Source organism: Talpa occidentalis, unplaced genomic scaffold, assembly GCF_014898055.3.
Source record: "Talpa occidentalis isolate TD23 unplaced genomic scaffold, MPIMG_talOcc4v2.1 talOcc4.9, whole genome shotgun sequence".
Taxonomy (NCBI): domain Eukaryota; kingdom Metazoa; phylum Chordata; class Mammalia; order Eulipotyphla; family Talpidae; genus Talpa; species Talpa occidentalis.
The window spans coordinates 5,953,702-5,967,556 of NW_023605305.1; the positions used below are offsets into that span (position 1 = coordinate 5,953,702).

The 13,855-nt window shown below is 59.5% G+C and overlaps 1 protein-coding gene across 1 annotated transcript in view; it reads left to right on the plus strand.

Moving 5' to 3' along the window:
• CUNH1orf167 (chromosome unknown C1orf167 homolog) overlaps window positions 1-13,855 on the plus strand; it is a 24,468-nt gene continuing 10,613 nt past the window's right edge. Inside the window, 15 exon segments of the mRNA XM_054691158.1 lie at window positions 1-121; window positions 1,111-2,351; window positions 2,551-2,594; window positions 2,671-2,684; window positions 2,819-3,243; window positions 3,598-3,728; window positions 5,628-5,743; window positions 6,083-6,269; window positions 7,865-8,040; window positions 8,532-8,713; window positions 9,466-9,699; window positions 9,802-9,956; window positions 10,626-10,834; window positions 12,055-12,199; window positions 13,090-13,506. Coding sequence (XP_054547133.1) covers window positions 52-121; window positions 1,111-2,351; window positions 2,551-2,594; window positions 2,671-2,684; window positions 2,819-3,243; window positions 3,598-3,728; window positions 5,628-5,743; window positions 6,083-6,269; window positions 7,865-8,040; window positions 8,532-8,713; window positions 9,466-9,699; window positions 9,802-9,956; window positions 10,626-10,834; window positions 12,055-12,199; window positions 13,090-13,506 — 3,746 coding nt within the window. The 5' untranslated portion in view covers window positions 1-51.

Genomic DNA, 13,855 nt, shown 5'->3' on the forward strand with positions numbered 1-13,855 from the left:
CCGCTGTGGTGCGGACCACGGAGCTGCTGCCCTGGCCTTGCCCCGGAGCTCATGGAGCTGAGACCAGCCGCCAGCCACAAGGAGAATGTACCCCCCAGACCTGCGACCCCCCTGCGGCCAGGCAAGAGGCTTCATGGTTCTGGGTCCCCTCGAGGTGTCAGCCCAGAGTTCCTTCCCCATCGGACCAGCCCGGGACCCGGGACCTCGCTGAGGCCAGAGATGACCCGGGCAGGGCCAGGACACAGCCTTCCCAGCCTCTGCCCAAGGGAGGCCAGGAAGTCAGGAAGCGAGATCAGGAAGAGGGGGACCAGGGATGGGGCTGGCTGGGGCCCCTGGCTGAGATGTCCCCACAGGTCTGTCTGGCCCTGGGTGGTCCTGGGGATCCTCCCTGCTCAGGCGCCTGGGGCTGAGTGTGGGGGCCGCTGAGCACAGGCTCAGGTTTCATGCAGTTCACGTGCGGCTCCTGCTGTGCGGCCCAGGGCACGTGGCTCAACCTCTCACTTTAGTTCCTGCCTGCGGGCTTTTACAGCCCACTCTGCCTGCCAGGTCCTGCCAGGGGCCTCACCCTCCCAGGAGGCCTTGTCTGCTGTGGAGTGGACCTGGGCCTGGAGAGGCCTGTGGGGGGGGTGTCTCTGCGCCCCACATTCCCCAGAGCAGCCCCCTTTTAGCTGTTTGATGTATTAGGTCTTGCTCCCGCTCCGATCACTGCTGTCACCTCCTGCTCACGCGGGAAAACAGGACTCAGCTCCACCCTGCCTTCTCCTCTGCACTCTCTTCCCTGCCTTCACCCCACAGCGGTCTATTCCCTGCCACCCCAGCTCAGCTGTCACCCCTCTCCTCAGGCACCCCCCCATTAGCTTCCTGCTGCCCCACTTCCCTCTGCCTCCTCTCCACCCACCCTTCCCCTGCTCCTGGCAGTCAGGCACCAAGTCACCCCACCCCTGCTTTGCTCAGGCTCCCCAGGCACTGCCCATCAGTCCTCCCAGGGAGACAGAACACCCCAGCCCCCCCAAAATCCTAGCCCCCTACTCTGAGGCCTGGCTGGTCCCATGTCCCATCTGAGCACTGACCACCAAGCGCCCTCTGCACGTGCCTGTCTCTCCTCTCTAGAGCAATGGAGACTCCCGAAGAGCCTTGGTGTGGGCCTGGGCAGTGGGCAGGGCCAGTGGGTGCCCACGTGCCAGAGGGGCGGGCCTGGCGTCACCCCCTCCCCAGGGGCGGTGCTGGGCCCAGAGCCCTGGCAAGTCCAGACCAACCTGGCCAGCCCCTGGCCCCGCCCTGGCCTTGCCCTGAAGGACTCGACAGGCCTGCTGACCAACTCTGGCTCCCGACAGCAGAGCAACATGCAGCCACGGGTCAGGAGGCCCCAGGGCGGAGCCCTTGAGTCTGCTGTGCAGCAGAGTAACCTGAGCGTGAGGGAGGCTGGTTTGGGTGTGTGTGGGAGTCCCAGTGGCCCCCGCCTCTGGTCAGATCCTCAGGAAAGGGGGCCCTGCCTGGGGCTCTGGGAAAGCCCCTTACCCCAAGGGTCACTGACCTGCCCGCCCTCCACCCTGGGGCTGGCCCAGCTGCTGACCACAGACACTCCCTGCCTGGGCTTCAGGCCTGCTGCAGGCTTTGCCTCTCTTGATGGACACACACAGCTGAACCCCAGATCCTGGTGTGGCCTGGGGAGCCGGACCTGCAGGCTCCTGGTGGAACCTCTCACCCTGGAGGACCTGGCTGTCCATGCCCCGAGCCAGGCTCCAGCCCCATCCCAAGCTGCTGTCCACCGGCTGCTGGTCTCTGTTCGATGCCTGGAGCTAGAGGTGGCCCGTCTCCGGCACCGGGAGTCCCAGGAGCCCCCAGACTCTGCAAAACAGGGCCCCTGGGCCAGCGATGGCCGAGCACTCCCTGCCAGCCACCGGCCCTGCCAGCTGGCTCTTGCTTCCCGGGATGAGAAGAAGTACCTTCGAGGTCTCAGGGAAACTGGGGGTTTCCCAGAGACGCAAGGGGTCCAGGCTGGTCGCTGGGATTCCAAGGCAAGCGGCAAGCCCACATCACCCGAGACCACTTTGGAGCTGCTGACTGGAGGTTCCCTTGACCCCGAGCAGGGGGTCCTTCCCACCCAACCCCTAAGGCGAGGAGAGAGCCACTCTCCAGGGCCACCATATGCTGGGGGGCAGAGGAGGGAGCGCCGGCACCCTGTAGGGGTGAGCAGCAGGGAGGCCAGACTCTGCTCTTCAGCCTCCTGCAGCATGGCCTTGCCTGGGCCTGAGGGAGGGGAGGGCGCTCGGGGCCTGCAGATCAGCACGGAGGAAGAGAGGACAGCTTCCTGCCTGCCAGACGCCGCTGCAGCAAGGAGTGACCCGCAGGTAGGGGCCAGATGAGTCTGCAGGAGTGAGTTGGGGTGCTCTGGGGGGGCCTATTGCTCTCCCCAGAAATTCTCACTCCAAGTTGGCAGTCACCACCCTGTCATACCCCCGCCCCTCAGAAAGGAACAGGCAGGCCGGAAGGGGGTTCCTGTCTTTCGCTTCTCGCCCTGACCACTGTCTTGCCCTTTTGCTCTCCAAGGACCGAGCCCAACACTCCGGGAGCCTGGAGGCCAAGGCAGCTGGGTGAGGTCTGGCTGTGGAGCGGGGCCGGGGCCATGCTCCCGGGACAGCGCCTCCCCCATTTGTCTGGCGGGTGGAGACTGAAGCCTGAGAGTGACAGGACCTGGTGGCAGGCCCGTGCAGGATTTAAGGGGAGACCTTCTTGCACACTGTCCCTCCTGGGGAGTGAAATAATGGGGCCTTCTGGGGGGTGGGGCTGCTGCTCCTGGGAATCTGACACTTCCGAGGCTGCCCTGCACTCTTGGCAGTCAAAAGGGGCATTCTGCCCAAGGGCCTTTGTGTCTGGGATTTCCAGGGTGCACCAGAAGAAGAGGGGAGGTCTAAGCTGGTCTTCTCACTGCTGCAGGGCCCTCACCCTGCGATGCTGGAAAGGCACCAGGGATGGTGCCCTGGCCCCTGGGGCCCTGCTCCCTGGGGCCCTGATCAGCTCTGGTCTGTCCCCAGCCGGCAGCTTCTGTCCAGATGTTTCAGAGCCTGGTGGTGCTTGGTTCAGAAGCAACAGGCAGTGGGAGCTGCATTGGTGCTGAGCCAGCAGCAGCGGTTGCACAGGGGCCTGCGGGCGCTGCGTTGGGCCCTGAGGCTCCGGGAGGCCCAACTGGAGGCAGCGTGGACACGACACACACGGACCCTGCTGGCCTGGAGCTTCCAAAAGGTCAGGGGCTAAAATGTTGGTGATGAAATGTTGGTGTGCCTGGGGGATGAGGCTTTATGGGGGCACAAGTTGTACCTCCCAATGATCACCAGCAGAGCTATGGTTGGCAGGCGGGATGCCTGTGTTCCCCCTTTTTAGGAAAGGGGTGCTCTGGGAGGACCCAGCTCCAGCTTGTCTCCCAAGGAGAGCCCTGCCTCTTGGGCTCCATCTCTCCATTTGTTCACTCCCAAGGAGGCAGGTGGTCTCAAGGTCAAAGCCACAGGCTTTGGAGTCTGGCAGTGACTTCTGCCCCTGCCCTTCCTGGCACATTCGCGATGCAGCCAACGTCCTTCTTGCCCTTCTCTCTTGACCCAGTGGAGGAACATGACTCTGCAGCAGAAACAAGGGCAGACCCACATCCAGGCCGGTCTCTCGCCCTCGGGGCCAGGCCAGGGCCAAGGGTCCCCAGGAAGGAAGCCGGCGGTGGACCTCGCCCAGAGAGGCAGGTAGTCTGGACAGTGTGGCCTGGGTGGTGCTTGTGGCTCCCTGCCCTGCGGTCCCCCATTTTCCCTCCCCCATAAGAGTAAGAGGATGAATCCAGCAGGTATAGACAAAGACTTATGCAAAAAGATGTCCAGTGACAGTATCATTTATTCCTGTGCAGACTTCAAAGCAGCCTAGATGCCTGGCAGAGAGGGAGAAAACTATGCTTTAATCACAGGACAGATCTTGGCAACCGTTCAACATAATGTTTATGAAGATTTAAAAATGTTCTGTCTGCTCTTTTTTCCCGCCCCCTCTATTCTTTGTCTCAATGTCTTTGTGGGTTTTATTTCTAATCATAACACTCATGCATATTTGATTTGAAAAGAACATTCAAAATAACTGGAAGTTCACCAAATAACTACTTGCAAGCATCATCTCCCCACGTATCACCCCGCCTGGAAGCGTTTTATGGGTATCTGTGTAGAATTTTAATGGCAAAGAAGAATGGTTCAATGGGAGGGAAAGGAGAATAAGACTTTTCTTTTTTTTTAAAGATTTATTTATCCATGCATACAAGAACTGGGGGACAGGTCAGCTTCACCAGAGACTGAGAGGGGAGCAGAACAGGCAGACTGACTGAAACACACTGCTGAGGGGAGCAGCGGGGAGTCAGGAGAGGTCTGCTGCGCCATGTGGGTCAGCTGCCAAGCTGGGGCTCGAACTCATGCTGTAGTGGCCAGTGATAGTTTGATAGTGCTGAGACTTAAGCCCTTGCACCACCAGGGAGGCCCAAGACTTGTTTTCTAAGCACGTGAAATAATATACAGAAATAGGGCCAAGAGGAAAAATACTCAAATATTGCACAACACAGTGAATTACTTAACACAACTGAACTGTTTGGTTGGCAGTGAGTGAGATGGTCAGTTGTACCACTATTAGATGTAGAAGCACCCACTGTCCTCAGCCCCGCAGCCCACACACCCCAGGGCAGCTCTGGCCCCCTGGTCCCGCACGTGGCCCAGCGCTGGCCCCTCCCCCTTTGTGCTGCTCTGAAGTGTGGGATTAAAGGTGATTATTTTCTTCTTTGTATGCTCAGTTTTCAACTCTGGCAATATATTGGTTTAGTTCTTATTTTTAAATCAAACTACTATGTTTAATTATAATTATTCTTTCAGTAACTTATTTAACCAATTTGTATTATTTAGTAAGTCGGTAATTTGCCAATGATATTTAAATATTTTAATTAAATAAATGATCATTTCAGTTATATTAAATGATGTTATAAAATCAGATATATATGTATGTTTGTAAAACATAATATAAATATGGGCAAAGTAAATATGATTCAATTACATTTGTAAAATAATATATATTTTAATTATTTAATGGTATTTATAGTAATAATGATTGAAATTTTTATTTAATAATACTTATTTTATTTAAGTGATTTTTTTAAAGATTTATTTATTTATGTGTACAAGAACTGGGGTACAGGACAGAGATGTGGGGGGTGAGAGGACTCACCAGAGACAGAGTGGGGAGCAGAACAGGCAGACTGACTGAAATACACTGCTGAGGGGAGCAGCGGGGGAGACACCCTGTGGGTCACCTCTCTGGCCGGGGATCGAACTCAGGCTGCCGTAGCTGGCGAGAGCTTGATAGGGCTGAGACTTTAACCCCAGTGCCACAGGGAGGTCCATGATATTTATTTTAGTCCATTTGTTATAAAAAATACAAATAGTGACGCTTCCAAGTGACTGTTAATTAGGAACGCTATGAACTGCCTGGAAGAGAATGGCAGGTGGCTCAGCGGCACCTTCTCCTGGGAAGGGCAGCACAGCCGGGGGCTGGGTGGGCAGGGTGGGCCCGTGCCCTCCCTCAGCCACAGCCTTAGCCCTCCCTGGGGGCTTCCCCACCAGCACAGGGAGCCTGAGGGAGGAAGCAGGTGCTCGGAGGCTCCCGTTGCATCTTCGGCCGAGACCAGGTGGAGGAGCCAGGAGATCCCAAACCCTGCAGGCCCTGCAGCAGCTGGCTGGTGAGATGTGGGTGCCAGGACAGGGGAGGGGAGCTCCGCGGGGGCGGGTGGGGGCCCTGAGTCAGTGTTGAGAAAGCATGGCGGCCATCTTACTGCGTCCAGAGCTGCCCGGTGACCAGCTCGAGGACGTACTGCATCTGTGTGTCGCTGGTGCTGGTGCAGCAGGCCCGGCAGGAGCCTGAATGTCAGAGCTGGAAAGTCCCTTGGATACCACCCACCCCTGGGACAAGGAGGCCCAGAGGTGGGGAGCTGTACAGCAGGGTGCTCCAGGCGTCAGCAGTCCCTCCTGGCTGGTCTCATCCCCTCTGCCCACCCTTCTTCCTCCACACCCCCCTTTAGTCTTCCTCCTGTGGTGCCATCAGAAGGAGCGGGCCAGACCGGAGCAGAGGGGTCAGGGAGAGTCTTCCTGGGCCACCCGGAGGACTCAGAGTCTGGGAAGGCCCCCCCAGGCCAGGCGCCCTCCTGCTGCAGACGTGGCCTGGGTGGCCCCCCTGGCTACCTGGTCCCAGAGAGCCTGGATGTGCAGGTAGGGGAAGTGAAGGTGTGTGGGTGCTGTCTTCCCTGAGGCAGGGGACAGGCGCATGGGGACAGCCGGTTCTTGACTCCTGGTACTGAGAGGCAAAGATGAAAATAAGAAATGAACCAGCTGCCGCATACTGAGAGCCTGCGATGTGCTAGGCACCACCCATGGGCTGGGATTTGGCTATGGGTAAAGCTCAGGGCCACCAGACCCTTCCCTGCCCTGGCCAGGTGCAGGGACAGACAGGAAATGAGCAGTCACAGAGGGTGCAAGCGGATACCACCGAGTTTAGTGTGGGAAGAGAAGGGACAAAGACTCAGAGGGTCTTTTCCCTTATTAATTTTTTATTACGAGACAACATTGTCTTACACAACAGTAGAAGAAGAAATTAATAAACCCCAGTGCCCACCGCTCATCTCCAAAAAAATCACCTGTTTCATCTGTACCCCAGCGACTCCCCCCGCCACACACACGTTATTCTGAAATCCCGTTCACCTTCCATTCCACCCATAAATATTTCTGTAGCTTCTCTACAAGATACAGACTGCTCAGAGAAAGGAAGCACGATACCGTGATCACACCTGCAAAATGAACCATCCTCCCTAACCGGCCACTGTCCGGCCAGCAGTCACCCGTCCAGTCCTTTCACAAGCGCAGGTGACCCTGAACAACCCAGCTGGAACAGCCAGATCCGCACACACTCGGGCTTATTTTTTTCTGCCTGCAGCCTCTAAATCCACGAATTCGGTGGTTTGAATCCGCGGGTGTGGAAGCGTGGGTCCAGGGGAAGGGCTATAAATTGCACTCTGGTTTCTGGATGAGGGGGTGCTTGACATCCCTCGCCCCCACTGTGTTCAAGGATCAGCTGTATATTTCGATACAGCTTGTTTGAATGGGGATCTAAACAAGGTCGCGGTCGGTGGAAATCTCATTAACCTTTGGGCTCCCTCCATTTATTTTCCTTGCAATGTATCTGGGGGGGAAACCAGGTGTAGTTTTCTGTGTGAGCTATTAACAGAGGCAACTGAGCCAGAGCAGAGCTCAGAGGAGGTGGGAGGCAGGAATGATTGCCAGTGGGGGAGAGGAGGCAGGTGAGTCAGGCAGAGGGAACAGCATATGCGAAGGCCAGTGAGTGGGGCATGGCAAACTCGAGAGCCGCTTGTTAGTTGGGGAGTGGGTGGGTAGGGCCCAAAGTAGTTTGAGATAGTTAGAAAATTATGGGGGGAGGGAGGGGGTTGTTGGTGGGAGTGGGGTGGGGAGGCAGATCATGCAGGGTCTTTTTTGGCTTTGGGGAAGAGTTGCAACTTTGCTCTAAGAGCCAGGGGGTGTCGCTAGAGGATTCTAGCAGGGGAGGAAGATGATTTGATGGTGAGATTTGAAAACAATCACTCTGCTGCCTGAGTAGGAACGGAAGGGCCCAGGGTGGAGGCAGGTGGCCAAGGTGCCGAGTCCCTGTGCAGCCTTGTTTTACAGACACGAAAGCAGAGGCCGGAGGGACGTGGCTCCTGGCCCAGGGTCATCTCAGCAGAGTGTCTGGCCCAGAGCAGGCTGGAGCTGCCGTCCGCCTCGCTGGCACCAGCACTTCCTCTCGGCTATTCCAGGTGCTTCAGGGCCTGGCAGCGGTTCCTGCAGAGGGGCATCCGGTATCGGCACCACCTGGCTGCCTGCTGCACAGGGGCCCTGAGGATGAGCCTGCAGCAGTGGGTGAAGATGAAGCAGCTCCGGGCCTCGGACGGGGCAAAGGTGACCCAGCTGTCGCTCTGCCGACAGAAGGCAGGTGAGCAAGTGGCGGCCCCAGGGCCCTCTCTCTGACCCTCCCCAGCAAGCAGCATCCCCAGTTCCCTCTGCAGAGGGCCCTGGTTGAATTTGTGGGCTCTTGTAATAGGAGGTGGTGGATCTGGGAACTGTCTGGGGTTCCTACCTGGTCCTAGGAGAATCCAGGAGGGGTCCCTGGAGCAGTGAGGCCTTGGCTGGGCTCCTTCCCCACCCTCCACTGTGAGCTCCTCCAGGCAGAGATGCTTTTCCGTCTTCCACCCTGAAGGGGTCCCCATCCCAGGAAGCTCCCCGTCTGAGGGGGACACAGACCGTGCCCCAGTCAAAGCCTGACTGGGGATGATGAGCTCTTTGACGTGTTTGGCACTGGAGGGAGGCCTTGGCAAGTGCCCGTGGGGGGAGAGGCCCTGACAGGGGCAGAGGTGCAGTCACCACTGGTCTGGGGCTGAGGAAGGTCCCTGGGACCACGCTGATTGGTCTCGTCCTGTTTCTCAGGGAACACAGTCCTCCGCAGCTCCATCCTGGGAGCGGCCACAGCCTATGGCCCAGGGACAAGGGCCCAGGCGCGGGGGCTGCCCCAGCAGCCAGGTGGGGGCTCGCTGCAGGAAGCCTGCCAGAGGCTGGCCCTCCACCGGGCGCTGCTGCTCTGGAAGACTCGGCTCTCCCAGCGCCAGCAGGCCGAGTAGGTGTCCGGAGCTAGTGACCTGGGCTTGGGCGGGGGCCCGGGTGGGCACAGGCGCATGCTCAGCCCTGGATGAGATGGACCACGGCCTGTTCTTCCCACGGCCCAGCATGGGGCACAGCTCGCGGTGACGGCAGGTGTGTGGGGCCTGGAGGTGGCCCAGGCACACGGAGACGGTGAAGGTGCAGAGAACCTCGGGGGCGGCTGGGATCACAGGCGTGGACTCTCCCAGGGTGTCTGGAACCTGATGGGGAGGTTGGGATAATGGCTCCCCCTTCCAGAATTTGGAAGCCCACCCTGCCCATCCTCCGACTAGGGCCCAGCCCCAGTGGCAAGAGCCCCAGAGGCCTCCTCCTCTCTGCCCTGCCCCTTGCAGGCGCCCTGGGCACGGAGGAAACACCGTGAACACATAAGTGAAGGAGGCGCGGTGCCATGCTCTCCGCCCCCGGCCCCCACCTGACTCATTATTCAGCTGCAGAAACTGAGGTCCAGAGGCATTGAGCTCTCGAGAGCTGTTCTGGAAATGTCCGGAAACCTTGCGCCCACGTCATTACGTCACAATCTGTGGGTGGGAGCCCGTGGGCCTGGGTGTTCCTTCCAGCCCGGCGTGGCCCCTGTGTGCGGCTGGGTTGGGAAGCTGGTGTGGGGCTCAGGCCCCAGTTTGACACGTTTGACAAGTTTCCTTCTAGCTCGGACCCCGGTGGGGAAACCCCCCCAATCCCAGCCGTGGGTGAAACCGGGGCCTAGAAACTCACCTGTCTTTTCCAATCCCAGCCGTGGGTGAAACCGGGGCCCAGAAACTCACCTGTCTTTTCCTGTAGCTCCTTCTTCCAGGGCTTGTGGCGACGGACGCTGCGGGGCATCCTCAGGGGCTGGCACTTGAGGGTGTGGGGTCTGGGCACAGTGCCAGGCAGCGCCGGGACCACCTCGGCCCTGGAGTCCCTGGGCAGCTGCAGCACATCCCAAAGCTCCCTGGAAAAGGTGAGGGACAGGGCCAGGGGCCAGGGTGGCAGGATAGAGGGGGAGGAACATGGAGACAGGGCAGAAGCTGGAGGACCCGGGACTCCACACCTCCTTCCCCAGGCTTCCAGGGCCCCTGCTCTCCTGGACACCCTCCGGGTGAACTTTCTGCAGGCAGCCCGGAGGCGACAGCAGGGACAGTGCCTTCTGCTCTGGCAGGCGAGGGCCCAGCAGTCCCGGGGTGCAGCGAGGTGGCACCAGCACAGCCTCCAGAGGCGGTAGGTACCCCCCCCCGACTGGGTGAGCTGAGCTGCCCACCACTCAGTGGGTTGTTTGACAGCCCCTGTCCCAGCCACCTGTGGCCCTCACGGCAACCTCAGGGGACTCTGCCTCCTACTTGAATCAGCTTGGGCCCCAAATTCAGATCCTCTCAGCTTTGCACCCTGCGAGAGATGATGGTTTCAGAGACATCACCGCTGTGGCTCGTTCATTCGCTCGATGCCCCGTGCTTGAATTGGTCTGACTTCTAACCCCAGCCTTGCCCCTCGCTGGCTGTGTGGCCTTGGACAAGTTGCTTAACCTCTCGGTGTCTGAGTCTCTGCATTGTGTGGGGTGCTTCTGGCGCTCGCTCCGTGGGAAAAGCAAGGCAGGGGCGCGTGCCCCCCAGTGCCACAAGTGCTCCTCCCAGCACAGCTCCTGGCAGTGCCCATCGCCAGGGGTCAGGCACAGACTTCACACAGAGGGTCTGGGTCCCACCTTATCCTCACACCTGTCTCTGTGCCCCTCTAAGTAGCATTTGAGCCCTCCAGGCCCCAGCAACCCGCCCTGCCCATGACAGACACAGAGAGGAGCCGCCTGGGCCCCTCCACTGCTGAAGGGAGGGGAAGGCTGAACTGGGCCGGCCGGGGTGGCAGTGACCATCCTCAGGGTGGACACCTCCTTCCCAGCATCATCCTCGGCTGGAGCCACTGGGCAATGACCCACAGGGCCCGGAGAGAGCTGGCCGCTCGCCTGGCATGGGGCAGGAGCTACAGGGCCGTGTTGGGCGTGTGGCGGCTGCGGCTGACTCAGAGGCGAGAGCTGGAGCAGTGGGCCTGGGTGCGAGGCCGGAGACTGGCGCGAGATGCCCTGGGCCGCTGGCGTGCCTGTTGGCAGAGTGAGTGGGGACAGGGCCCAGGACTCCATGCAGGAGGGAAGGGCCAGGTCGATCGGGAGACTCGGGGTTGCACACCGCCAGCTGGGGCCCCTCCACACACACAGCACTAGGGGGGCAGAGCAGGACCTGCAGGATGAGTCCCGCTGGTAGTCTGGGTATGTGCACCGTAACCAAACTGCTCGACTTCTGAGTCTCAACTTACACCTTTGTAAGTGGGGTGACAGTAGCCCCCACCTCAGAGGGTGATCGTGGGGATTCTGAGACAATACACACAATGAGCTCAGCTCAGAACCCAGCCCTGGTAGATGTCACATCCCATCCTCCTTCTCCTCCTCCTCATCGTCCTCACCTGGTCTTCCGGAGTCACTGGTCTGCCCCTGAAGTGGGCAGAGAGGCGCACTGAGTCAAGGCATCCTCAGAGCACAGTCAGGGCGGGCTTCCAGGAGGAGGTGAGGAGCTGGCTCAGCGGATAGAGCAGTGGGGAGGGAAGTTGAGGCAGTGGGAATGGCAGCGTCTAAGGTGGCAGGTGGGAAGATTAACTGACCCGGCCAAGACTGCTGCTTGTTAGAGCAGCCCAAAGAATGGGGAGGGCCGGGGAGAGCCCAAGACAGGGGTCCTGGCCTCTGGGCATAGAGAACTGTTCTCTTTGTACTTCGTTTAAACCCAGCTAAGGCAGGGTCCCCTCTTGAGGGGCCTGCCACGGTATGAGGTTCCTGCTGCTGTGTGAGGAATTCCCAACACTCACCAGTTTCGAGCTGCACACATTATCTCAGCTTCTGTGGGTCAAGCATGTAGTGAGGCTTAGCTGGGCCCTCCTGCCCACGTCTCCATGGGCCCCTTGGCAGGCCTTGCCCTGGGGGCCTCTCTGTGGGCTGTGAAGTTCGCCCCTGGGGCAGCTGCCTCTCCAGCCCTGTTGCCCAGGAGTGCTCTGATGCTCCCCCACTTGCCAGACCTAGTTTTAAAAGAAAAGTCAGAAATTTAGATTTTTATGTGCATCCACCTAATCCCTAAACATCACCAAGAAATTTAAAGCAACACCGTGAGCTGGGTTAGCCTGGTCACGCGGGACACCTGTAATCACGGCCTCCAACACACTTGGGTGGCTTCCTCTCTTCCTGCATGGGTGGCGGGCAGAAGCCTGGCCGGGCAGGCCCACAGTTACTGGGCGGGGCCTGGAGCAAGGTCAGGTGAGCAGCCCTGCAGCATCTCTCTGGCCACAGGGCAGCAGTTTCTGCATGACAAGTACCAGAGATGGGTGCAAGGCCACCTCCAGGGCTGGCGGAGGGCCCTGTTCTGGGGCTGGCGGCAGGCGGCGGCTCGAAGGAGACACACGGTGGCCAGGCCGGAGCCGCTTCTGATGCAGAGGTGGGTGAACCTGATGGCAGTGGGGGGCAGCACAATCCCACCCCTGGAGGAGCAGGAGGAGGGCCCAGAGGGCCTCAGGCTGCGTGGCCTCTGCTAACCCACCCCGGGAAAATGAGCATGAAGGGAGACCCCAGCCTAGACACGGGAGCCGCGCCCACGCCCTACCCTTGTCTGCTTGGCTGGGGAGGTGTGGGAGAGCAAGCCCCAACCCCGCACTGCACCCCACAACGCCCAGGACTCCACCTTCAGTCCTCTAGCTTGAGGATCCAGTTCAGAGGGGACTCAACTCTCCCATAATGCATGTTGCTTGAGGAATCAGTGTGGGGGGTTATAAGATCCCTGGAGAGATGATCTCAGTGCAACATTTATCATTCATTACTGCAGAAATAAAAGCAGGGGTTGGGTGATGCTCCCAGGGCTGTCACAAATGTGCAAATGTTCCCACGGTCCCCATCGGGCCAGTGAACCCATGATTGACTTCTGTGCTTTAGTTTTTGCATCCGCACAGAACATTCTGGGCCCCTTGGGAAGTAGGGCGGTGTTTCCCAAAAGCAACCCCCTAGCCTGTGAGGGTTGGGCAGGGTGTAGTGCTCCCCCGGGGGAGCTGGACTCCAATGCACCACCCCTGTGTTCCCTGGTCCCCTGGGGCAGCTTCTGACCCTGCCCTGCAGGAGTCTGCATGCACCTCTGTCCCCAAACGACAGTCCATGTTCTAACCTGATACGCTGGGTGGATGCAGTTAAGGTACTGGGGCTTCTGTGTGCAAACTCACATGCACCTGTGGTGCTTGGCGGGGGGCGGGGGGCTGGGGGTGTCTGCAGGTGTAATTTTGCATAAATTCAACTGACTCTGAGGCCCAGCTGGGCCTCTCCCCTGCTCCTGTTTTTCAGCTGTTTGCAGGCCTGGTGTGGGCTTGTGAGAGACAGAGGGGTGCTTGGGGCCAGGTGTGGCACCTTCCGGGATGGTTTGAGGACAAGGGCCCCTGGGGCCACTTCTGCCACGTGGAAGGGCACCCGAGTGGCTGCTGCAGCCGGAGCACTGGAGCAGCGTGTGGCCCAGGCCTCCGTGGCTCGCTGGAGGAGCCATGTGCAAGGGCGCCAGGCCGAGAGGCAGCTGCGCAGGGCCCAGGCCCAGCAGGCCTTTGTTGCATGGCGAGTGGCCTTGGGCCAGCGCCGTGAGGCCCACCAGAGGGCAGAAGAGCAAGCTCAGGCCCAGGCCAGGATGGCTCTGTGCTGGACGCTGTGGGTGCGTGAGGCTTGCCAGTGCCGGCTGAGCCGAGCCCACGCTGCCCGGAGGCTGAGCGCCAGGTGGGTGCCCAGGGCCTGAGGGCAGCCCCTCACTGTACTTCCACTTGGGGCCTTGAGCTTGTGTTGGGCAGGGAGAGAGGATATCTGGGTACAGGTGATCCTGGGGTCTGTCCCAGCTCTGGCACTTTCTGACTATGTGAACTATCTTCAGGCACAGTGTCTTAACTGTAAAGGTCAGAGGATTTGCCCTTGGGATTCACGATAATACCTGCAAGTGGGGGGTGGGGGTGAGGGAAGGGCAGATCCCCAGCAGAGGTGCACAATAACCCATGCTCTTGTGAGGGACCAGCGGGGGGTGGGGGGGTGACAATGCAGCCCGCACACCTCTCCTCTCCATCCCCTAAGCAGG